Source organism: Lepus europaeus, chromosome 19 (assembly GCF_033115175.1).
Source record: "Lepus europaeus isolate LE1 chromosome 19, mLepTim1.pri, whole genome shotgun sequence".
Classification (NCBI taxonomy): Eukaryota; Metazoa; Chordata; class Mammalia; order Lagomorpha; family Leporidae; genus Lepus; species Lepus europaeus.
Genome location: NC_084845.1, coordinates 41,311,250 through 41,338,042, shown reverse-complemented (window position 1 = coordinate 41,338,042; position 26,793 = coordinate 41,311,250). Strand labels below are relative to the sequence as shown.

At 43.0% G+C, this 26,793-nt stretch overlaps 1 protein-coding gene across 3 annotated transcripts in view; it reads right to left on the bottom strand.

The window, feature by feature from the left end:
- Window positions 1-26,793, bottom strand: part of FTO (FTO alpha-ketoglutarate dependent dioxygenase) — a 413,000-nt gene that overhangs the window by 190,850 nt on the left and 195,357 nt on the right. For 2 of the 3 annotated variants that reach the window (XM_062177305.1, XM_062177304.1), the window contains exon 7: window positions 21,831-21,950. The exons of the other annotated variant lie outside the window; for it this stretch is intronic. In XM_062177305.1, coding sequence (XP_062033289.1) covers window positions 21,831-21,950 — 120 coding nt within the window. The remainder of the gene's footprint in view (window positions 1-21,830; window positions 21,951-26,793) is intronic. 3 annotated transcript variants of the gene reach the window in all.

Below are 26,793 nucleotides of genomic sequence, written 5' to 3'. Positions count from 1 at the left end.
TGGTGAAATAGTGGAGGCCATGTCTGTCCCTTTGGAGATGGGTTTCTTTCCTCCAATTTGCAACAAAACACACCTTGGATTTTAGGAGAGCTATCCCGTAGTCACGATATTGATTTTTCATTTTCCTCCACAAATAGTACCACAACTTTGTAACTGGTATACAGCATTAGCAGTTTCCTTGGCCTTAGAGGCCAAATTAATCACAAAATCAACAATCTGCTTTTATGCCACAGAGTTCAATTTTCGTTTTCAACATAGATTGCCAAACCACAGCGGGGTCCAGGACAATTTTGGAGATGCATTGCTAAACGGCCTCCCATTTGTGACTTAATACAACAACAGTTTTTGCAAATTAAAATGTTTAAAGCTTTAGGTTAGCCTTTATTTAATCAGCTACCAGGCAACTGAATGTCTACAGGCTGACTTCTGCAGGAATTCAGAGTAAAGCCAGCTGCAACACCCCTTGTCTTGCTAAAATGGGCTGCTTTGCAGGAACCTCCTCGGGATGACCTGTGAACATGACTGGCAGCAGGGACTGCTCTGGCAAACTTTCCCTCTGGTCAAATCACAACACATCCATATGTTGCCCTATCTCCTCCCAACCTGCCCTGGCCTTACCACTCCGCTGAAACCTTTTCCAGTAGGGTCAATCTGAAATTCTCTGCAGGGGTTGACACGGTTGATCTCTCTGATTCTTCCCCCATGCAGTTCCAGTACTTACTCCTGGTTTTCTTCTGACCTCCCTGGCTTCCATGAGTGGCTGTCTCACTAGCTGTTCCGTGCTTGCCCTGTAAACTAGACTACTCATATAATCTGCCTGGATGTTCCTTACTTGTCCTGCTACATCCTCTCTCTCACTGCAGTCCCTCCAGCTTCTGTCTCTATGTAGGTGACTGCCATGTGCCTGGTGCTTGCGAGCGTGGGTTAACATAGGGAAGAACTCTGCCTGGCACATGACAGATGTGTAAGAAATGCCCACTGCAGAGGTGACTCAAACTCCAATTCTACGCTGGGCTCTGACATCTCGACCCTGCCCCAGACCAGTGTTTGCAGCTTTTCTCAGGGGCTCTAGTGGTTCCTTGAACTCACAGGCCTCCCAACTCCCTTCTCATCTATGTTCCTTAGCTTGGTAAATGATACCATCGTCCACCTAACAGACCAGAAATTCTGTGAAACTGCCTGTGCCACCACCTCCTCTTTTACCCCGTCATCCAGCTGAGGATGACTCTCTAAGTTTATGAACAAAATAAAACTCCAAATTCACCCTTCCTTTTTATTCCCTCCATTACTGCCTGGTAAAGAACCTCATTATTTTTGCAACAAAAATTTTATAACATGTCTTCATGCCCTCAGTCTCTCCTGTCTTCAGTCTAGCCATTACGCTGCTGCCAGTTATAATTTTTGAAGAATGGATCTGACTATGCTACTTTTGGATTCCAAAGTTTTGAATCCAACTCTCACCACCCTCTCTAGAACAAAGGCCAAACTGCGAAGCACATGATGTAAGCTCTTCATCAAGTAGCTTCATTTCCCCTCCTCTACAGGTCTTCGCCTGTTGCTAGGTACCTGCCCCTCCCTTTCCCACTCTGCCCCATCTAAGCACCTGAAGCACCGGTTTAAGGCACTATGTGTTTTTCTGTAAATATGCCCTACTATTTTACAGGGCAACCCCCTCCTGCACACTGGCTACTGTCTAAAATAGGTGGTGGGCATTTGGCCTAGTGGTTAAGATGCCTGTATCAGTGTACCTGGGGTCCACTTCCTTCTCTTAACTCATGACTCTGGTGCCCTGATAATAGAGACCCCGGGAAGTAACATAGCAATTGGGTTCCTGACACCCACACGGGAGAACTGGTTCCCAGCTTTAGCCCTGGCCTGGCCCCAGCTGTTGTGGGCACTTGCAGAGTGAACCAGCAAAGGAGAGCTCGCTCTCTATCTCTGCCTCTCAAGTAAATAAATTTTTAAGACACAATAAAATAAAATGGGCTCTTCTTTACTCCCCAGAACTCTATTAATTCGCAGCAGCATTTTGTTTCTACCTCTCATCAGACATTCCACGTGATGCTTCGCTCGTGTGTGAGTTTCTGTCCTGAACACGTGTGTAAGGCCCACATGTACAGCAGTTCGTGGTTTTCTCCAGTGCGTGACATGCCAAACCTTAAAAACACAGTCTGTAACTGTCTGATTGAACTGAGGCCTTACCTGGCCTTTGTGCCAGCTGAATATGAACAGTTCTTTGTCAAAAGACTTTATGGACCCACTTGAAGGGAATGGAATGACTAGGAAATAGTGACCTGGACACTTTCCCAGACCTGCTGATAACGCTAAGAGGGCTGGGGAAGGATCCTAAGTTATCTTCATTTCAGCCCATACAGAAACAAACGGACACTCTCCTGGGAGCTCAATGGTTACCACATTTCTCCCTCACGCTCAAGACATGTTTATAAACACAGAAGGCTATAATAAAACTCACATGAGAAACAAAACTCAACTTTAGCAAGTGTTTACATTCTAATCAGGACAACAAATCACTTCTCACCAGGAGATTCCAACTCAGTCAGCATGAAGATTCTTGTACATATGCCAAGGGGACCTTCCCTGGGCCAGAAAACCCCTGGTGCCTTCAAGCGGGATAGTGGTTCTGAGCATCAATACAAAAAGAATGAGAAAGAATGGCATCTAAACGACACTTCTGAAGCCACTGTCAGCGTCTTGCATGGACCCTATGTGGTAAAACAGAGAGGCTCCTGATGGCTCCTGACACGTCACGGGGGTCCCAACCCAGACAGACACAGGGCAAAGTCAAAGAGGATGGCTCCTGGTCTTCCTGATGGGACAAGGCTGGTGGCCAAGCCTCCCAGGATTGCTTATATCTAGCAAGAGAAAGAAAAATATGGCGATCCCCAGGAACCTCACCTTTCTTAACATCGGAGATGAATGATGTTCGGAAGACATTGAAATCGGGAAAGGAGCATGAACAGGGCTTCACTGTGTTTCCACCAGGAGCAACTTACCCCAAAGTGCAGTTCTCATCAATTCACTCACGTCCTGACGATTTACACAGAACTGGACTATGGCTTTACTGCAAGGATTACATGGATGGGTTGGATATTTTGGACTTGTCTCTTATAAGAAAGTATGATAGGGGCCGGCGCTGTGGTGTAGCAGGTTAAACCGCTGCCTCCAGTGAGGGTATCCCATACGGACAGCAATTCGAGTCCCAGCTGCTCCACTTCCGATCCAGCTCTCTGCCATGGCCTGGGAAAGCAGCAGAAGATGGTCCAAGTCCTTGAGCGCCTGCACCTGCATGGGAGACCTGGAAGAAGCTCCTGGCTCCTGGCTTCAGGTTGGCACAGCTCCGGCCATTGCGGCCAACTGGGGAGTGAACCAGCAGATGGAAGACCTCTCTCTCTCTCTCTCTCTGCCGCTCCTTCTCTCTGTGTGTAACTCTTTCAAATAAATAAATAAATAAATCTTTTTTAAAAAAGAAAGAAAGAATGACAGAGGCTGTTCTGTTGCAGATAATGGTACACAAATTAATACTGTGGAATTGGCTTGTATTCCAATAAATGGGAGGGATCTGTACAAAGAAACTACATAGCCACTCACATTCTATTTTACAATATGATCCAACAATTCCAGTTTTGTCAAGGGAAGGTTAATGAGATTCACAAATTAATTACCAAGACACGCCAGCCCTTTTAATATCTCTAGAAGCACTAGATCATCATGAAACAGACAAGTACTCCCAAGTTCTATCTGTCACAGATACGCCCTGTCTCCAGAATAGAGCACGGCTTTCACAAGGGTAACGGGAAAGTAGAGCACAGAGACTTGACCTAGTCACACAGATCAAGGGGGTCTTCCCCCAGGAAGGCGTGACTGAGCTGACCTGTGCAAAGTGAGTAGACATAATCTACACGTCTGTCTCGGGGGGAGGAGACATTCGAGGAAGCAGAAACAATACATGCAGAGGCCCCAAAGAACAAGGGAGCTCAGCAAACTGCACTGGTTGAAAAATGGGCAGTGTGGGAGTACTACAGGGAGTGAAGGGGCTAGAGGGACGGGAAGGTAGGAGAGGCAGACTGAGGGGAAGTGTTTAGGTCTTTAACCTAAGGGCAACAGGAATTAAGGCATCGTTGGATCCGTATTGGCCAACATTGTGCTATCTCTATTGTGAAGAACACGGTGAACCAGACAACAAGCTACTGCAGTCGATGATGATTAGTAGGAAGAAGCTGGTAGCAGAGCAGAAGAAAAGAAGTGGGCAGTCTTGAGAGTGACGTCAGGGGTAAAAGTCTTCAGCTGGATACATGGGATGGAGAGAGGCAAGGGGGAAGGACTATGCTTTGACTCCTCACATGAAGCACTAGGTGGGGAATGGTGCCATTTCCTGAATCAGGGAACCCTAGAAGAAGACTACTTTGGGGGGACTGCCAACTGCTTAGGAGCCTTGCATAGAACTTGTACTTCCCTGTTCCTACAATTACGCAGCTGTTCCCACCCCTGGAGACATACGCTCTCTGTCAGAATTCTTCCCATTCTGTAAGACTTGACTCATCTGTCTAAATGTAGCCTGCCCCTTCCAAGTTTTCAGAGCTCTGGTTGGTATCTTTAATACCAACATTATCTTCCACTTTATGTAAGAACTATAAACATAGCTATTTCCCTCCTGAGTTGCCCCTGAATTAAGTGAACATTAAATGCTCCAGACAGCTGTGTTGGTTTAAAGTGAAAATGCCTTCTTTTTCACTTACTAACGTGTTCATGTCTTCATCCATCCAATCACATCCTAACTTGGTAAGAAGCCAGGGTCCTGTTGAGTAGTTCTAAACCCTGCACACATGTGAAAGTTGCCTGTGAGGTTTTTAAAAACCTATTTCAATTTATCAATACATTACAATCAACTGGGAGCCACAGCTTAGACAACTAAATCAGTATCTCTTGAGGCACAGCCCAAGTGATGACTTTTTTTTTTTTTTTTTTTTTTTACCAATTTTCCTAGGTAATTCAAATATGCAGAGAAGACAAGAGAGCTACAACTATTGAACCCAAATGCCTGGGCATGGCACACTAGAGGTTCTAATGAAGAGAAGTTTCACCCCAGAGAAAATGGACAAGATGATATCTGTAGCTGGTAGTGAATAATTAGACTGTTTTTCAAGAAGAAGAGTTTGTCAAATGGCCATTCAACAGACACCACACACAAGGCACCACTAGCATTAAGAGGCGTGTTTCAAGGCAAGTCTGTACTAATAAAGCATTTGATTCTTCTTCGTTCAACAATGATCTGTTGTGTTATGACTTTGTATCAGGCACTGAGAACACAAAACAAAGTCCCTGCCCTCAAAGTGCTTCCATTCTAGCACAGGAAGTGGACAAACACAGAAGACACAGTTTCAGATAGTGATCAGTGCTCTTGGAAAACATAAAGCAGAGGAAGGCTCACTCTGAGATGAACTTTGAGCAGAGACATGAATAGAAAACATGGACTAATGTGCATATAATGGTGAGATGAGACTCTAAGGAGGCAACAAGAATACAAGCGAAAGGTATGGGGACATCAAATTGGCAGCAAGACAGGAAGATTTAAGGAAGAGAATAAGTTCAAAATAATAACAGTAAAGCTATGCCAAGCAGTGTGTAAAACACTGTATGTATTATCTCAGGCAAATCTCACACCACCCTCAAGAGGAAAGTACCATTATCATCCCCATTTTATAGATGAGGAGACCTGAGAGACTGCCCATAGGACTGCCCACTATCATACACAGCTAAACGAAGGAGCCAGGGCTCAAACCCCAGCTTGACTAACTTGACAGCTGAAGCTCTTAACCAGACAGTAACTAAGCTTGAGTACTTCCATGATGACAAGGGCTCAGACTGAAATGACTTGGTATCTGATACCACGAGTCACCCAGCCAGCAATAGAACCTGACATTGCAATAGCAAGAGACAGCGCAGCAAGAGATGTGATCCAGCAAGCTCCCCCCAATCCCACCTACTCGTGAGAATGAGCTTCTCTTAACCCAGTTTACCCAGGGATTGCAGGAGAGCCCTCCACTCCTGCTGAGACCTCTTTTCATCTTTGCCTTTACCAGAAAATATCATCCAAACAACTCCCCAATCATCTCAAAGTCTTCTCAAAATAAACTTCCACCGAGGATCTGTGCGTGCAGGGTAAAGACATCAACCCGCAGTTCTGTAGCCAAGCAGGAAAAGGCCCAGGATGGAGAATGAGTCAGTGTGTTTAAATGACCCTAATGAAGACTGACAGGTGGAGGAAGAACGAGGGCGGGCAGGAGAGGCCAGGGAGGCTCATCATATCGGAACGCGACAACTGAAACTCAGACCTGAACAGCATCCAACAGGAACGTTAAGTTTAAACAGAAAATCAGGCAACGTGCCACGTTTCCAGGGGTGAGGAGCCCTCCCTTCACTTTCCATCCACGAAGACAGTTACAGCACAAAGCCCCGGGACTCAGCAGGGGAAAGGGCCACCTACACCGTGTATAAAACTCAATTCTACTGCATAACAACATCACTGGATGGATTGCTAAGTGCACTCATCGCCTGCGCTGATCTGGCTGATCTGGCACAGGACTCCATGGTGGAAAGAACAACCTTTCCACATTTCCCAGTCAAGGACATATGCGTGCTCCTTATAGAATGTCTGTACCTATCAGGATCCTCTGGTTGTAGCAACAGATGGAGCTTGGACTGAGATTCTAACGGTGGCTAAGAGAGCAGTGGCTGCTGCCTAACCGTATACCCCAGCATTGGCATTCACTGTTTCTGTGATGGGGCCAATCACTTAACAACTCAGAGCCTCAATCTCTTCAGCTGCAAAATAGGAGCCAGATAAATGAAAAACAAAAGTGAGGCACTGTTTTCACCAGCTTTATTTGCAAAATGTGAGAGTAATATGTCACATAAACTCTAAATATGTATACATACATATACATAAACACACCCACCCACACAGACACACACACACACACACAAACACTGCTACAAGCTCCATGGGAAGCAATGTGACCATGGCTCCTAAAAATAAAAATACACACATTACTTGTCCCAACAATTATCCCAGGTAGATCTCACATGTGAAAAATGGTATATACTAGAATATTCACCGCAATATTTGTAAAGCAGAAGACTAAAGACAGTAGGAGATGGATTAAACAAATGACAAAACCAAGCTATGTAGTCATTTAAAAGAATGTGCAAAGTGATTTCTAAGATACAGGGTGACTCATATGAAAACAAAATGGGTTAAGTGTAACTATAGAGAATACCTTTGGAGAGGTATAGAAAAAAAAAACAACAAAGAACCGGGACTAGTGCTAGCCTCTAGGTAAGGTAAATAAGTGGCTTGAGGACTGAGTGGCGAGAAGACACTTCTTGCTGTGTATGTCTGTGCACCATTTGAATTTGGCACCGCAGACCTGGGTAAGCCAACAGTCCACTTTGGAAAGACCTAGCTCAGGTCACATGGTCATGGAGCAGCCACAAAGACAAGGCACCTCACCCTCAGCCTCCTTCCCATACATCAGGCCCAACACGAGGGAAACATTTAGTTCACCATAGCTGAGAGTCTGTGAAAGCCCAGGGAAAGGCACAGCCATGGGGAGATTTGGTGAAGGGTGGAACTGGAAACTGAGCAGTGCAGCTTCCATGCCTCTGTGCCCCTGACTCCCCAAGCTGTCTGAGCCCTTCTTTCCCAGAAAGGAGGAGAATGGAAAGACCATCTCTTGGGTTCCTTCCAACACAGACATCCCAGCAGGACCTAAGCTTGTCAAGGCTGACAGTTTGGGTAGAATCAAAAAAAAAAAAAAAAGAAGTTTAGAATAAATGTTTCAGGCCTTGAAAGGAATTAAGAAATGGTACATATGACTAGACCTCCAAAAAGCACAAAGTCCATTCATTCTGCAGGGCAGTACCACTCTGTGTGACTCTTACCAGGCTCTCTGGAAATTGAAGCAGGACAAGGAGATACAAAAAATTCACGAAGATGTGCTTTAGGGGAAAAACTATAAAACTACAACATTACACATATTATGAAAAAAACTAGGACACATGAATGACACTGTGGCTGGATCTCAAAATTTTTTGCACCAAAATAAACACGTTTTTAAATCTCATTTCCCAGGAACTTTTTATAGTACACTTGTAGTTTCCTATCATTTCTCCATTTTACTAAAAAAGGAAAATATGACCTTAGATTGCTAAGCAGAATCAAAGCAAAAGCAACATTTCAGAAACTCAAATCTAAGGAACAGTTATTAATCGTTCAAGAAGTAACACCTTCTGCTAATCCTTAGACATAAGAAAGCCAGGCAATGGAAAAGAGCAGCATCACACAGAGGGAACAAAGAGAGAGCCCAGCAGAAACCTGTACAACAACCATTTGCATTCTGCATGCAGACGCCATCTTTCAGTGGGTGTGACTGAGAGGCCAAAGTGCAAGGGCAAACACAGGACAGCACCCAGGGCACCAGCACGGATGCGGAGTTCCTGGCAAAGAACAGGAGATGTGCGTGGGAAAGAAGCCATGCTCTTTCAGCAGTGGAAACGACAGATTACCACACCTGCTATCCTAAACCAAATCAAATAACTCATGAGTAACACTTGGGCAGAGTTGCAAAATACCTTTATGCAAGGACTGAGGCCTCAAGACCTTCACCTGGACAGGGGGAGGTGGAACTGTCATTTCCTCCAAACCCCAGCTCCAGGTGAAGACGAAATGAAACACACCTAAGGTTCCTAAAGAAGGAAGAGAGCCATGGGGGTTCATACGTGGAAAGACCCACCTCCCACCAAAATCTAAAATTATCAAGCTGGTATTCAATTATGATGGCGTGGGGGAGGGACAGAGTGAGAGCGAGAGCAAGAGAGAGAGAGAGAAAGAGAGAGAAGGAAAGGGAGGGAGGGAGAGAGAAGGAAAGGAAGAGAGGGAGGGAGAGAGAGAGAGGAAGAAGGAGATATAGAGAGAGAGAGACAGGAGGAGAGAGAGAGGGAAAGGGGGAAAGGGAAAAAGAGAGAGAAAGAGAGCAAGACATAGAAGGAGAGAGGGAGGGAGAGAGAAAGGAACCTTTGGCAGGAAAAATGATCTCAACTCTTTTGTAATTCCTATTACAGGTTTGCTTCTTTGCTGTATTCAGGACACACACAGATCTTAAAATTAGGACAAATAATTGAATTTCAATTGTTCCCCAAATAAAACCTTTGCAAATGCAACATAATAAAATAGTTTCCATTTTATTTTTAGCTGTACATATTTAGTATTCTGCATCCCATGACTTTGGATAGAAAGCTAGTCATTAAGGAGTGAAAATTGTATACATTGCAAAGACATGCATGGGGGGGGGGGGTCCCTAGTAATCTCCCTCATCTTATCTCTCGCTACTGGACTCACACAAACAAAAATCCATCCAGTCTAATCAAGTGTGTGAGCAGGGCTTGCGTTTTCCCTACAGCATCTCCACTTCTGCCATCTTTGAATATCCGCCACCCATCTCCATCTATCAAAATCCTTCGTTTTCCCAAAGGCCTACGTCAGAATCAGCTTTTCTCCTTCGCTTTTTCTTCCTCTGAATCACTTACTGCCTTGTGCCTTATCAACCTGAGAGATGTAAGTCCTACCTCTTTGTATAACTTCACACTTATCTGCACCAAGGGCAGCCGATGCACGAGTAAATGACTGGAATGGACAAAGAACATTTCTCTTCTGATGTCACTAGATTAAAATAGATTTCAAACAAATCATTGTCCAATTTTTAAAGTTACCTTTCTTAAGAATACTCCCAGTAACACATGGGATAAAAGCATGCAAAAGGGGGAAGACTCTGAATTTTCAGATTTGAAAGATGGAAATTAAGGGACTTAACACTTAAAAGGGTCAAATTCTTTCAGAACTGACATTGGCACCCAAAAAATATAATCCAGGCTACTCCAATCTAGACAGAAAACAACACTGCCTAATTAACAACTAATAAAGCAAGCTTCTCTTTCCCACTATGGTAAAGAAATAAGAAATAAAATAAAATAAAATAAAAGATGGGTCCTGGGAATGGCAGCAGCTCACCTTTTGCTAAAGACTCCTGGCTCTGTGGACCCCACATCCATTCAAACTGTCTCAGGATGAAAGGAAGATGGGGCACTCTGAACTGGCAGTCGGAAGACCAGAGCATCAGCTGCAAACGACACTGATTTTTCTCCTTCTTCCTCAACAAAGTGGTGTGGAGGGGGATGGGGACCCTTCAGCCTCCAGTGAGATTCACATCAAAATCCTTTACAAGGCTTCCATCTTCCAACTTTACCTAAGAAGCCAAGTCTGCCTCCTGGACTCGGATAGCAACAGTAGTTCTGCCGCTTATAAAATTAGGACTCAACTTTTTCCTTTGTTCTAGCAAAAGACTTTCTGCAAGAAAGCAGTAATCCTTTAAAGCTTTCCAGTCCAAAGGTGTCTCCTGGTTTGTATCCCCCCTTCCCCACCCCCCAGAGGAAAAGCTCAATCACATCACAAGGCGCTTCTTGGTTCCAAGCTGCACTGGGTCTCAAGGACTCCTGGTGAGGAAAGAAAACTGGTCATTTGAACATCCTTTCCTGAGATCTGTCTGAAGTGTAGACAAGCAGCAAGGATGAATATTAATATGCCTTCCATCATCAAAAGCGATTGCATACCCAAAGGATGATAAATATTTTAATCAGTTTTCAGCTTGTCTAGTGAAAGTCAGTTTACTCCTCGGGGATTTCCCTAGTGCTGTGCCCAGAACCTGTCCAGTACATGCCACTTTCCCTGCACAAGGCGACTTGAAAAAGTTCATGGAAAATGGAAAGCAAAGTTCATTTTTATGCAAAAAAAAAAACCATGAAATCCATGCATAGTTTTTTCATAATATGAATTTTCACAAAGTTTCTGAAGATTTCTTGTATAATTTGAGTATTAGTAACAACAAAATCCAAGCTTTGCTGGAGAAGTTATTAAATTTTGGTCAATTTTACTCTATTAAGTTGTTCAAGAATAGGGAAATATGAACAATGGCAAAAATTAAGATCAGACACCACACTTCTAAGTGTAAGCAAAACTCCTACTCTGAATACTAATAGCCTACTTCCCCTTATCATGTAAAAAACAACTTCCCCCATATTTGTAAAAATAGTTTGTCAATGATTGCTCAGTCTTCACAACTGTGAATGTCAAAGGTATGGAACAGGATGCTCCTCTCTGCCTTGGCCAGTGTTTTTTTTTAAAAAAGAGAAGTTAGAGATGTTTTTGGGGTATTGTTGTAAGGGCTATTTTTTCCTTTTATTTAATTTCTTTTTGAGATAACATCTTTAGCATATATTATAGCATGTTCTACTAAATTATACTATGGTTCTACTAAAGTTCAATAAATAAAATGTAAAAAGACCATAAGGCTGCAGGAAAACAGGCAAGGGCTAAAGACAATAATCAAATGAGAAGATGTTCTACTTCACTCATATAAATTTTAGAATAGTCACAAAATCATTACTACTATATTAAGATATAATCCGTATCAATTGGTTGGGCAAAGATTTAAAACAAAGTTTGACAAATGTTTGCTTAAACATAAAATGACCTCAAAATATTCCTGTGAAGATGGAGGTAATATTCTAGGAAACTGTGCAGAGTTTAGCAGGATTTACTAAAGGCTCTTCTGACCAAGAAGACTGGAACACTGGCCTCTCACCAATTCCTTCCTTTAAGCAAGTATGTGGGACACATGCTATTCACCAGATACTGTTCTAGGAGCTGGGGAAATCACAGTGACAGAGCTCCAGCTGCCCTGGTGGGCATCAGACCCAGTCCAGGCAGACAATAAACAAAAGCACAGTCTGATGGCAGGTGGTGGGGGTGATATGCAGTAAGGTAGAGGAGGGTAAGGGACTCCCAGGAAGAGAACAAGTCTGAGTATTCTGTAACTTCTCACTTAAATTAGTCATATGTAAGAGGACCATAGATCATCAAGTCACCACCAGATCCAAATCTGAGAACCAAATCCGATGGGTTTAAAACACTGGAGCTTAATTCTGAACATTGCTGCCATATCCAAGATTTTCATCTGGAGGCTAATTTTATCCATTAAAAATGAACAGGATTATCTGCCCAATTTTTGTAACTATTGAGGGACATATTTACAATCAATACTCTCAGGGGGTTCTGGATGCACTCATCATGTAGAGGAGATTCCAAAAAGTCAATCATTTTATTTGTTAGGGAAAAGATGGAAGTAAAACTATCACCTACAAATGACCATAGAGATGCCTTCAGGAGTACAGAAACAGCAAAATGTCATGGTTTCCTTAGATTAAAAGAGGTCATTATTTTGCAGATGTCAATGAGGAGAGAGCAGGATGATGGCTATGTTATCCTTAATGCACGGAAGAGCCAACTTAATGTTCTCCCTGAGCTCTCTGCTAAGTCAGTTTTTGGCACTTGGAGGACATCTCTCTAATAAAGACACTTCTGTGAAATACAGAAAGATTTCCAGTCCAGTCTCCCAAAGTATTTAACTCACAGTGGATAGAAACATTGCAAGACTAGCAGTGAGCTCCAAATTATTGAGTCCCTGTAGCTCCTGGATCTTACCCCAGGTCTGCAGGAAAGGAAATGAACAATGGAAAGTGATGCTGTCACTTACAGAGACTCAGTCAAACAGATTCTGCAGAAGGGTTCCCAAGCTGAGACTGGTCTCATTTTTACACTCATTACTGCAGTGGGAGCATTTGGGATGCCCACACCCGTATTGGAGTGTCTGGATCTGGCTCCCTGCTGCGCTCCTGATTCCAGCTTCCTGCTGAAGTGCATCATGGGAGACAGCAGGTGATGGCTCAGGTAGCTGAGTCCTTCCCAACCCATCAGGGATAGCTGGATTGAGTTCCTTGCTCCAGCTTGATCCTCATCCAGCCCCTGCCATTGCTGGTATTTGGGGAGGAAATCAGTGGACGGGAGCTCTCAATCTTTGTCTGTCTCTGACTCTCAAATAAATTAAATAAATAAATAAATAGGTTACCAAATCACTACTGGTGATGCCTGGCATGTGTATTTTATTGTTTACAAGCATTTCCATATGATCATCATAACAATATTCTTCAGGAGATAACAGTTTTGGAGATCATTTACTAACCAACTTGAGGAAAAAAGATCCTAAAGTCTCAGTGATGGTCCCTATAAACAGCACAGCATCATTCAGAAATCTTATATCCCTTTCAAAACTAAGCTTTTTGATTTTTTTTTTTTAAAAAGAACATGTCTTCTGAATTTTTCTTTTTTTTTTTTTCAAGATTTATTTATTTGAAAGTCAGAGTTACACAGATATAGAAGGAGAGGGAGAGAGAGAGAGATCCTCCATCCACCGGTTCACTCCCCAACTGGCCACAATGGCCAGAGCTGCGCCGATCTGAAGCCAGGAGCCTCCCCCAGTTCCCCCACATGGGCCCAAGGGCCCAAGAACCTGAGCCATCCTCCACTGCCCTCCCAGGCCACGGCAGAGACCTGGATCAGAAGTGGAGCAGCCCGATCTCAAACCAGTGCCTATATGGGATTTTAGCACCACAGGCGGCGACTCCACCTGCTATGCCACAGCGCCGGCCCCAATTTTTTTATATTACTCTATTCTTTCAAACTGAGATTCTTTGAGGCTATTTCAGAAATATTTCCAATAAGGTCCATTAATAGACTAGAACTAAATTTAATCACCTTACCAACTCCCCCTTTAAAAAAACTTTGAGGAAGTGAGGTACACATTTCTTTCACGATCTATCCTTCCCAGGAAAACAACAGAAATCCCTGACACCTCGATCTGGTACCAGGGTTTCTGCATTCACATCTGAGATGCTATGATGGCCTGCTCCGCAGAGGATCCCAGATAAATTCCAGCAGCCACAGCTAAAACAGCTTCCCAGGGGAAAATTGTGGGCTCTTCCCCCCTTTTACATTCACTTGAGCTTCAGGGTAGTTAAAATCATTTGAAACATCAGAATTCATCTTATATATATATCACATGTAAAATGTATGTGTGCATGTGCAACCATGTTCGTGTGTGTATTGAATGAAACTTGGCAAAACTGAGCTAAATCCTGTGACACCAAGGCTAAATAGAAACCTTGGCTGCTTATTCCGCGTTTTCTTCTCCTTAACACCAACGAGAGTTGGGAGATGGCAAAGCTTTCACTTGCAATTTCCTAGCTCCTGTCGCTTTGTCTCACCACCTTCAGCATTGTCCCTCTTGTTCCTACCGTGTGCAGAGCACAGGCAGCAGGAACCATCCTCTTAACATTCCTGGGATGTGCCAGGGACATCCTAGCTCTGGGTACCAATAAAGCTCCACTCTCACGCAGCTCAGGCAAGGGTTAAAAATGGAGAGTCCTACCCACTGGTTTGCTCTGATGTTCCTGGAGATATTGTCACTGGATGTATCCTCAGTAGAATTCTATTCAACACCTCTGTCTTTAAGTACAAAGCTGTAGGCTGTAGCAGCTTTAAGAAACATAAGTATCCCTTTTTTCTGCTGCACAGTATCTGTGTGTGAAATTCTCTAAAGGGGTTTAAGTATTTACCCTGAACACTATCAGACAGTTTCTAAAATTTTCCTTATCCACTTGCAAAAAACGCTTCAAAGAGAATCATAAACACAGTCCTTTGTGCTTTCCATGCACACTCTGCTTTTGAGGCTGATGGCCTGAATTCTCTTCAAATTATACATTTTCCCCAAAAAAACACAGGACACACTTTTTAAAAAAATTCATTAATAAATCTGCAGCTTTAACAAAAGGGGGGGAGGATGCAAAAATCTGAGAGAAATTTAGGAGGCAATTAAAGAAGAAATCAAAACTGGTTAGAATCCCATTGCTAAATGACAGGTAAAATTTCCCCTTACCATATTTTACTTTTAATAAAACAACACAGCCTTAGAGAATTGGAGAGGGTGGGCAGGTAGGGAGGAGAAAGAAAAGAATCGACTTCCAATGCACACATTTAGAATAAGCAAAAATGTGAGCCCAGGATTTTAAGACACTGTAGGTAAAAGTGATTTTTTTCTGTATTCAAAATTTCCAAGGTTAAACATAAAGGAGCCCAAATTCAGTGACTGGGGACCTGTTCTGGAATGTGGATTAGTGGGTACTTGTGGTTATTTACTTGGCTCCTGTCCATTCTACTCTTAAGGCATTCAGCATTAAAAATTAAGTCAATTTTAAAACATCAAATATCTCATACAGGGTCCTAAATTACTATAATATGCTTTGTTCCTAAATCAGAATTGCTAACCCTGAAAAATGAAAGAGACAGGATTAAGTCAGCAGATGCAACTTAGCATGTACAAACATTAACAAGGAAAGGGATATACAAATATATATATAAACAAGTGTGCATGAGTACATATATGTATATTTGATAGATACTATGTAAATTGGTCATTTCACCATTGATATGAACAAAAAAAAATTTATAAAACTTTCTTCTTCAAATTCTCCCAAATCTTTAATCCTAGAAGAAAACTTAAAATGAACTCAGTTAAATAAACTATAATAGAACAGCAAATGCTAGCATATTTAGTACATATGAAGATACTTCCAAAATTTCATGGAAAATGAAATTCAAAGATAAGTTTACTTTGGTGTAAAAATCTGTTTGAAATCCATGCATCCAGGGGCTCTTCAAAAAGTTAACAGAAAAAGTATATTCTGTAAAAACTATGCATGAGAACTTTTGTGCACCCAAATAAATTTACCTTTGAATTCCATTCTTCATGAACTGTTGGAAGTACCCTTGCATTTCCATGCATGAAAAGGCAGTCTTGTTCCCATACTCAGTTATAAAGAATTTAAAGCACAGGGATGATAGATCTTCATTAATCTCTCAAAAAACAAACCAACTGCTCCCTGGCTCAGTCACTTGCTATGACCAGGTCACCTACACTAAGGAGGACTCAGCCACACAGCAGTGGGCGGGCTCCTGCCATCAGCTGTCCCTGATGAGTTAGGCAAGCCAAATTGACAGGGTGTGGAAACGGGGTGAGTCATCTTGAAATGCAATGATCATAAGTAACTTGTCAAGGACAACCTTTACAATCTTCAGTACATTACTCTATTAAACACGTTAACAAGAGGACGGTGTACAGTATTAAATAAAACGCCTACTCAGTTTCCACAAACATCTCTCTGCCCACCTGTGCCCAATTTTAACATAAATGGCTAGAATTAAATATGGCCCATAGCTTACCTAAAACATAATTATATGTTGTGTTTCACACTGTTGCAAAACGGATACATGAAAATAATCCAGCCTTGGCTGTTACTCACTGAAGTCAATAAAGGTTATTAAGGCCAACTACCAAATACACACATTGCTACTCAGCACGGGGAGCTGTCAGGACAGGAAACACAATTCAAAGCATTCAACCTCATCAGGATCTACTCTCCCTTCTAAAAGAAAAGGCAACAGAAGATGCATGAGGAATTTTCTCTCCTGTGTATAAATCATCAGTACTTTTGAAAATGTTTACTCTGGTAACTGCTCTAGAATATTTCCATTGGATTATACCAAATTGACCTTCTTTTTTTTTTAAGGTCAAAAGGAAATGAATAAATGTCATCAATTTAGAGGATTTCACACCTAGCATTCTTTTCTATATCACTGCGAATTTGATACTGTTAAAACATTTTTATAGGTAAAATAAATGTCAGTTTTGCAAAGAGCGATACCAGACCCTGAGAGACAAATGGCCTATCCATTGAATCTCCGTCTACAGCAAGACTTCCTCACCTCACAGGAGATTTCAGCTTTTCACATTTCGCTTTACCCAGAAAGCAAAGCTTAGACAGTTTCTTTCAAATGGTAACTCTGTCTTATCCTGAAGAGTCTCCTCATAATACAATAATCCGGGATGGGGGGTAGTGGGTTGGCTTTCAAAAATAATAAAATAAAGTACAAATGTTTGAATAGCATTATGATGTTATAACATCTTGAAGAAGACCACAAAAAAGAGGTGAGGCTAAATTCCAGAGATATAAGAAAGGGTTACGTTGCTTTGGGCTTAATGGCTCATAAATTCATGAGGTAATATTCAGGGAAAATGTGATATTTTATCAGAATGTCATTCAAATATAAGGTTTAACATTTACATCACAAGAGCATGCAGAGAGTAAAACTCTCCTCCGGGAGAGAAATGGCAAGAATAAACAGTGTGATAAAAAAAAAAAAAAAATGCAGTGCTTGCCGACACAGGGAAGTAGAGGCTGGGGGGCTTAGGAGACAGCTGACTCAACTTTTTAAAATATGTGACTGGTTATGACATGTGAAGCAATTACCATTAATGGAAGAAAAGCTATCTCAAAGCTCATTTTCATTCGTCTAAAGCTTTCCTGAGAACCACATGTTTCCAACTACAAAGTGGAAAAAAAAAAAAAAAAGAAGAAGAAGAAGAACACAAAGACAGAGAGAAATCACAACACGAGACTCTTCCTGGTACAGGGGCCGTCAAAGGTTTCTTTACTCATAAGCAAAAGGGGGAGAGAAATGCACATATTGCCTGGGGTTTTTTATTTTATTTTCTCGCCAGAAGAGATCGATGTTATGTTGGAGAACAGACAAAATGCATTGATTAAAGAAGTCTTTCCATAACATACACATGATTTTACAATTCAAAAGAGTCTAAGATAAAGAAGAATCATTTGTCTACAATGATATCAATTTGGGGTAATATATTCTCTGGAAGCAAAGTCAGTACGTTCAGAAATGCCATTTAGATTAGTCTAATTCTATAGAATCCAAATGTGCACCCAACACTGCACTTTTTATGTTAAATTGCTGTTGAATTTGTTAACCCACAACTGATTTCCTGTGTTATGGAATCTTGGAGATTACAGCTAACTTGAAGCAACAGGGATAATTCTTGACAGTTAATGGTAGATTTGTATGCATTTTCCTGAAAGGCTAGCATCTCCAGGGCCTCAAACTGGTAGCTCAACATTGCCCCCTACTGCTTGCAACTGAAAAAATAGGAGATGGGCTGGTACCAACTAGCAATTCCACCAGCCAGGGCCTGTTCCAGCCCCTGTACACAAATACCAGATGGCATTGCACTAACTATAGACTTTTCCAATGACTTTTCTGTCTCCTCCAATAGTAAAAATAGACTATTATGAATTTGTTAAAAGTCATTTTAAAATGCTTAAAGCAATGCTCAAATTTAATTTAGAGAGACCAACCCTTTTATCTTGGCCCAAACCTTCACTCTGCTGATAAGGATCATCCTGGGCCTGCTGACAGAGACACTGAGGCCGTTGAGCTCCCTTGGAACACTGAGGAATGCCACACCAACTGCAAGGAAACCAGCTCCACAAAATTCTCAGGGTTGCTCTTCTTTTTAGTCTTTTTTTTAAAAATATGAGATCTATAAAATAAATAGAAGACAGTCCCCCAAAGAAATGTCCCACTGCCACCAAATAAATACAAATGTAAATTTTTTGAATGAATTCAACTGAATGTCACAATACCAAAGGTTTTATCTAAAAAAAGAAAAAAAAAACCTTTCAAACAAAAGTAATTTTTTTTTAACTTTTTTACAGGCAGAGTGGCTAGTGAGAGAGAGAGGCAGAGAGAAAGGTCTTCCTTTTGCCATTGGTTCACCCTCCAATGGCCGCTGCAGCTGGCGCGCTGCGCCCGGCGCACTGCGCTGTTCCGAAGGCAGGAGCCAGTTGCTTATCCTGGTCTCCCATGGGGTGCAGGACCCAACCACTTAGGCCATCCTCCACTGCACTCCTGGGCCACAGCAAAGAGCTGGCCTGGAAGAGGGGCAACCGGGACAGAATCCGGCGCCCCAACCGGGACTAGAACACGGTGTGCCGGCGCCACTAGGCGGAGGATTAGCCTGTTGAGCCACGGCGCCGGCCACAAACAAAAGTAATTTTAAAACATTTTTTAATAAAAACAAAGTTCTTGCCTTATTTGTTTTCTAACTCTAATTCACAGAACTGTCAAATTACAATTTCAAATGCAAGCTGATGTCTTCTAGTTGGGGTTCAGCAGTAAGAGAAAGTCTAACTTATAAATGAATGACCAAAATTAGCATTACGCAATGGGCAGGAAACCTAAAGGCTGCCTTTAAACACGGCTTCCCACAAAAACAGGCTCTCCTTTAGGAACAGAACTAAGGAGATTCAGGCGAGCACTTCCATTTCCTCCAACAAGTACTGGAATGCTCAGTTCTGCATTGATTCAGGTCTTCAGAGAAATCAATTCCTGTGATATTGCTAATGTGCTAAAAGAAGGATTCGAACATTCCCTTTCCAGCCAGCCATCCACAAAAGGGCACAGTCTAAAGATTTGGAGAAGGGTTTGGAAAGCAGGTACTTCCGGGTTCTGACTCAGACTTTTAGAGTTTGGTTGTGGAACCCCCAAACCTGGGTCCTTCCACCCAGTGCACAGCCAGCCAATCACTGACATCGGCGCGCTGGAAAAAGGCAGGTTCACTTAGGAAGCACAGAGCAAGGCTGTGTTAGGCCTGGGCTCCCCAAGAGGCTAAATCCAGGAAGGGATCTCACAGCCTGGAGGCAGGGATAAGATGCGTGTGTTCAGCAGGTCTCTGGTTGGTTGCTGGTGTTTGTGGCCCTCCTTTGATTGACCAATGATACTGTATTTTGGGAGGAATTTCAATGAAGGCCGAGTGGGTTCTACTTTGTCGGGGCTACACAGTGGTGAGTTACTTTTTGCTCAGGACCTGGGGTTCCTAGAAAAACACTCACAACAGGACTGAACAGCAGGATGTTTCTCCATACACCAGTGACCTCATGAGTCTTGTGATCTGAGATCCTGTGGGACCAGCTGCACCACGCCCTTAAATTACTGAGTTAATTTTAGGACAAGGTTGATTTGCCATCAGAGAAGCAGGGTAAGAGAGGGAGCCCTGGGAGGCTGTGGGGGGTTAGGGCCCGACAGTATCTAGTACCTGCGGCAAAGGCCCTGGACAGGGCTCAGCTTCTGTTATGACTTGATACTTCCATTATTATAAAATGAATGTCAGCGTTACTCCCGCATTGGGTAGGATCTTATCACACTACGAAGGAGGAGGAAGAGGAGCAAGTGGTGGGGAGAGGCTCCAGAGGTGGCAGTGGGCAATTTCTGGTGCTGAAGGATCTATAGCATAAATCTGGTGAGTTTCCTGGGTGTATACTTATCTCCAAACTCATCCAGTTATATCCATTAAAAATGTACAGCTTTTCGTATGTCAATCATATTTCAATAAAGTGATTTTAAAAATAAAACCGGGCCGGCGCCATGGCTCACTTGGCTAATCCTCCGCCTGGGGCACCAGCACCCCAGGTTCTAGTCCCAGTCAGGGCGCCAGTTCTGTCCCAGTTGCTCCTCTTCCAGTCCAGCTCTCTGCTGTGGCCCGGGAAGGCAGTGGAGGATGGCCCAGGTCCTTGGGCCCTGCACCTGCATGGGAGACCAGGAGAAGCACCTGGCTCCTGGCTTCGGATCGGTGCAGCGTGCCAGGTGTAGCGGCCATTTGGGGGGTGAACCAACGGAAGGAAGACCTTTCTCTCTGTCTCTCTCTCTCATTGTCTAACTCTGCCTGTCAATAAATAAATAAAAATTTTAAAAAATAAAACCAGGATGAGACACAGCTACTCGTTTTCGCAGATGGGCTCCCTGTCGGCAGCGCGGTTCAAATCTGTGCAGGGAGGGTGTCTCCAGCGTGTAGCAGGCTTTTATCACTTTGCCACTACTTTCTAAACTCTACTGTTGGGCGACAGGACCGTGAGAGGTGAAGGGCAAGAACTGCAGGGCCAGCTCTCCCCACCTATTAGGCTGAGTGACCTTGAGAAAGCTACATCAGTTCTTTGTGCTTCACTCTCCTCCTTTGTAAAAGTGGGTGACAATACATTAGCCTTCTGAGGCTGTCCTAAAAGTTAGGTAAGTTATACAGAAAACACTCAGAACAGCGTCTGGCCCTTTGGAAATACCACGGGAGTGTTTCCTATTATTATTATTTAAAATTAAGGCTTAATTCAACACCTCTGAGTGACTTCAGTTCGCCTCCCAGCTCCATTTCCTACCATATCCCCTGCAATTTCTTGGCTCCAGCCACACTCTGATCTTGTTTTTACAGTTCCTGGAGCCTCATGTTCCTCCCCAGATGCCCTACACCACCCCACTCCTCCCCATCCAAGGTCCCCAAAGCCACATCTAAGGTTTTACCACAGTCCCATTTCCAGTGGTCTGAATTTAATACTCCCTCCTCTGGAGCGGGATTTTTTTTTTTTTTAATCCTCTATTATAAGATTTCATTTTAGTGAATGTGATATCTGGTGACACTCATGTCTGTCTCCTTGTTGAACTGTTTGATCAGCATGGTTCAGAGCACAGCTCTGCGGCCACACTGCTTGGGTTTCAATCCTGCTCTGCCACTGACTCGCTGACCTTGGGTATGGCACGGCATTTCTCTGTCCTCAGTTTTCACATCTACAAATAAAGGCTCATAAGTATTTTCTATACCTCTTAGCATTACTGTAAGAATTCCCTTAGAAGAGTGCCTACTGCCTATAAAAATGCAAATGAATTTTGTGTACTATTGTTGGACTGTTCTTACCACTACTCACTAGCACAGTGCATTATGTATAGAAAACACTCAATAAATGTTTATTGAATCAAACTGAGATTGTAATAACAAAATCCTACTTGCTCCCATCACCTCTCAAGGAATCACTGAGTAGTATGGAATAATTAAACACACATTTGCCTATGCAAAATAGGCAGAAGAGATTTACCTTGCACAGCATCCCAGACCTCATGTACTTACCACATCTTCCATCTTCTTCCACAGTCCCTCCAGTTGAGTCATGGGTTCACACCACCAATCGGTGCACTTTTTGTATCTGTTGCCTTGAAACCAGTACTGCCTCAGCCACTCAAACTCGACCTGGGAGCCACAAAAAGGCGGCAGTGGTTACAACGTCCTTGAGATGGACAAGCAAGGACAACGACTTCGCTGCTCAATTCCCCTCCAGTAACTTCAGAGCCACAGAGTGAGAAAAGGTGAGAAAAGCTTGACCTACCCTGTTCCCAGCAAAACCTAAGAGTCTCCAGGGCACTTCTGCAAAGCCAAGAAAAGAATCATCTTAAAGACGAGGTCTAAGGCAGGCATTTGGCACAGCAGTTAAGCTGCCACCTGGGACACACATCCCATTTTGGGCTGCCTGGGTTCTCAGAGTTGGCTCTACTCTCCGGTCCAGCTTCTTGATGATGTGCACCTTACAAGGCGGCAGGTGATGGCTCAGGACGTGGGTCCTTGCCACCCACATAGGAGACCAGGACTGAGTAATTTATCCTGTTTCCAAGCTGGCCTAGCCTTGGCTGTAGCAGGCATTTGAGCAGTGAATCAGCAGATGGGAGATGTCTTTCCATCTTTCTCCCTCACTTCTCTAATTGCCTTTCAAACAAACATTTTTTTTTTTTTTTTTTTTTTTTTTTGGTAAAAGCTCTTTAAAACAAGAGCTCAGGTTCTTTTAGAAAGATACCCCAGCTCCCACTAGGGTGGGGTTTTGAATCACCTTCATCAATCAGATGTGGAGAAATTTCTGAGTCAATTAGCAATGCTGAGATCCTAAATAAAAGCAGCCTGCATCACGTGCTGCAAGATAGACATGTTCAAACAAAATATGTTTTATTAAATGTATTTATGAAGACTAGTATTGAAAACAACAGATTGGGGCCGGCGCTGTGGCACAGCGGGTTAGGGCCCCAGCCTGGAGCACCAGCATCCCATATGGGCACCAGTTCGAGTCTCGGCTTCTCCTCTTCCAATCCAGCTCTCGCTATGGCCTGGGAGGGCAGTGGAGGATGGCCCAAGTCCTTAGGCCCCTGCACCCATGTGGGAGATCCCGAAGAAGCTCCTAGCTCCTAGCTTCGGATCGGCGCAGCTCTGGCCGTTGCATCCATCTGGGGAGTGAGCCAGCAGATGGAGGACCTCTCTCTGTCTCTACCTCTCTCTGTAACTCCGTCTTTCAAATAAATAAAATCAATCTTAAAAAAAAAGGAAGCAGAAACACATCAGGGTATACCAACTATAAGTTCCGTAGCTTAAAAATAAAATGCTAATCCATGGAGAGGGGGTGGGATGTTGGTAAAAACATTTGCCCATATAACTAAACATACATTAAACATACAAAGCCATTCAAATTGTCAACTCAGGGCAAATGACAGTAAGTCGGAGCAATAGCAAAGACACTAGTAGTTTATTTTCCTTCCATAGAAACTACTACAGTAAACTTCTATTGCTTGTTGTCTTAGTATTTCTCCTGTAGTCTCGTAAAACCATGCAATTCATTTGGTAACCACCCCATCTCTATTCTCAGTCCATGTGGGTTAAGTAGAGCTCTCAGGGCCGGCGCTATGGCGCAGCGGGTAAGGCTGCCATCTGCAGTGCTGGCATCCCATGTGGGGGCTGGTTCAAGTCCTGGCTGCTCCAATTCTGATCCAGTTCTCTGCTGTGGCCTGGAAAGGCAGTAGAGGAAGGCTCAAGTCCTCGGGCCCCTGTGCCTGTGTGGGAGACCCAGAAGAAGCTCCTGGCTCCTGGCTTCACAATGGCCCAGCTCCGCCCATTGTAGCCATTTGGGGAGTGAACCAGTGGGTAGAAGATTTGTCTCTCTCTGCCTCTGCCTCTCCATAACTCTGCCTTTCAAATAGGTGAATGAATCTTTAAAAACAAGCAAACGAAAAAAAGAGCTCTCACTGCTTTATCGGAGTGGAATTTGCAACCCAGGTCTAAGCCAGTCAGCCTGCCCCATTTCTCTAGAATTGTCCTGGAAGGCAGTAGATATATGTTCAATCATAAAAAGTCTCAAGACCATCAACAGACATAGGAAGAAGACTCTATAGCCATTGGGCATCAAATGGAATGGAGTTAACACAGTAAGAGGTGACTGCAAAAAGAAAACCGTAAAAACCAGGTCCTGGTGACATCAACTGATTCTTGATCAAGCTCTTCCTGAAGCTCTTTTTACTTAAGCCAGTTCAGGCTGAGTTTTCTGTCTCTTGCAACTGAAATCATATCAACATAAAGATGAGAGGCTCAGTAAAGCTTTAGAAGTATAAGAAATGTGTCCTATTTGTTTTTTCAAGAATTCTATCACTCATTTTCAATGTGAAAATCAAATTTTACCATCAAAGTACAAGTCCATTCTTCCCAAAAACTCTACCTCTGCCCTCTAAAGAAATGTAGAGCAATCACAGCTTCAGGTTGGGTCCTCTGGCTTTGCTAAGGTGATCATGTTCCATACACAGACACAGAGCCATTATAATCTTCACCTGTTACCACAAAGGATTTTTTGTTTGTTTATCCATATTGAACTTTCATGAGGCAAACAAAAGCAACTTGTGAAGATTTAACAATGGTGAAAATGGATCAAATAAGTAACCTGAGAACACCAAGTCATTTGAAAAGGTCTTAGTTTACATTAACTAAATGTTTGTTTGATACGTAAACCTGATTTCAGTTAAAGCTGTTTAAACAAAACAAAAAAGGAATGTAGACAAGATTAAGACAACAGTTGCTAAACCTTATCTGTGGTATTAAAAGACAGTGGTTAACACAAGTAAACCTGAGCACTCTGAAAGGAGACTGAAGACAAGTGTAGTTCAACTTCTGTGAAGATACAGGTTTAACAACATATCTATTACAAGAAAGAAATTATGTTCTTTTTAATGGATTGCACATGAAAATTGCTCAAGCCATAGGAACAGCCTGTCAACAACACATCGGGCCCTGTGTTAAGAGAGTTGAAAGGTTTTTTTAAAAAAGATTTTCCAGTGTGTGGACTGGTGACTTCCATTGAAGATGACAAAAGGCATAAGCCTTGGCGACGAGGGTCTATCCCAGGAAATAAACTGGATCATCATATGCAATTAGCTCATTCAGTCTATCAGCATACATTCGAATGCAGAGCTCAGTAAAACTCAGGAGGAAAAGGGCGTATCTGGGCACTCTGCTACTGGACGATAAAAGAGCACTATTTTAATAAACGGTGCCTTCCTCGTCCTCCTCAGACGCCTTTTGAAGCAGACATTGTTGTGGTTACCAGTAAGGGCTCTGGAGTGAGTTCAACCCTGGGCTCCACTACAGAAAAGCTACGTCGACTGTAGTCGACTGTAAAATAGGGATAATTACACAATAACCACATAGGTTTGTGGTGAGGATTAAATAGTTAATAATGAGCTGCCTATATATGTCAGGCACTTGCAGGACACCAAGAATACAAACTGAACAAGACCACAAGGCCTAGAACTTACAGTCTCCAGGCATTTCACCATCTTAAGAAGTTTTCTTAGGAGGAAAACTTCTAATTTTCATGCCAACTCATGTCCCCCTTTCCACTAATACCAGTCAAAATAGTTCAACAGTGAGAACTTAACTCCCAACAGAGTTTTATTCATGAAGTGAAGCATTGCCCATGAGATGCAATCTTTCTGAACATCAAATCCATTGGCATGCATCTTATTTGACTCCATGCCGTGACATTTCCATTTCAATGTTGTGGGTATAACAGTAGAAGATTTTTACCAAATGTCCCTCTCACCAGTTTTCCTACTGCCAAGGGAAGTAGTTGGCTCTTTTCTAAAAGTTAAGGAAACAAAAAAACATTCCCAGTTGCTTGATTCAAAGTTTGAAGTAAAAAACAAAACAAAACAAAAAAAACCCAAACCAAACAAACAAAACAAAAACACTCCCTAAACTCTGGAGATTAAGAAGGCAAGTTGCAGGATGGGCACTGAATAAAACCCAAAGGATGGGAGGGGCGTTTGGCACACTGGTTAAGATGTCATTTAGGAGACCTTTATTCCATACAGGAGTACCTGGGTTTGAACCCCAGTTTTACTCCTGCTTCTGGCTTCCTGCTAATGTACACCCTGGGAGGCAGAGGTGATGGCGCAAGTCCTTGAGTCCCTCACACACATGTGGGAGACCTGGGTTGAATTCCTTGCTCCTAGCTTCAACATAGCCCTACCCTGGCTGGTGCAAGCATTTGGGTAGTGAACCAGTAGATGGAAGATCTTTCCTTGTCTCTTTCTCCCTGTCTTTCAAACAAACAAAACAAATAAATAAAAATTAAAACATACATACACCAAAGGGGTAAGACTTGGGATCCAATGGAATCTTTATAACTTCAGGGCTAAAGTAGTGAAATCCTAACCGTACTGAATGAGTGATCAAGTTCTAGCCAGGACAGGGGTTGTTGAGTCTTCATCCCTTGTCCAGAGCACAGGCCCTCCAAGGAGGCTCCCAGCTAACACAGCAGAAGTAAGAGACGAGCTGTCGGAGCCAGAGCTGTGGTGTAGCAGATTAAGCCTCCACCTACAGTGCTGGCATCGCTTGAGTGCTGGTTTGTGTCACGGCTGCTCCTCTGCCAATCTTGATGGGCCTCCTGGGCAGCGAAAAACAAAAATGCTCCCAGGAGCTACTGGTACACAGGTGCCATCCAGAAGGCCCTCTTCTATAACTCACCTGCACTTGCCTGCTCCATGCTATAGTCAAAAAAAAAGAGATCACTCAAGAAAAGTTGTTCTCCACAAAACACCTAGGACAATACTGTAAGGGAGGAACAGAATCCACACACCTATCTGAACCTCCATCACTGGGCACTTACACACCGAGCAGGACTTCTAAGATCCCCAAATGATATTTCTGAGCCACTAGATCACAATCTCGTTGCCATGTATCTCCATTACTTCTACAGATAAGCAACTGTCATTTGCTTTTCTTCTGC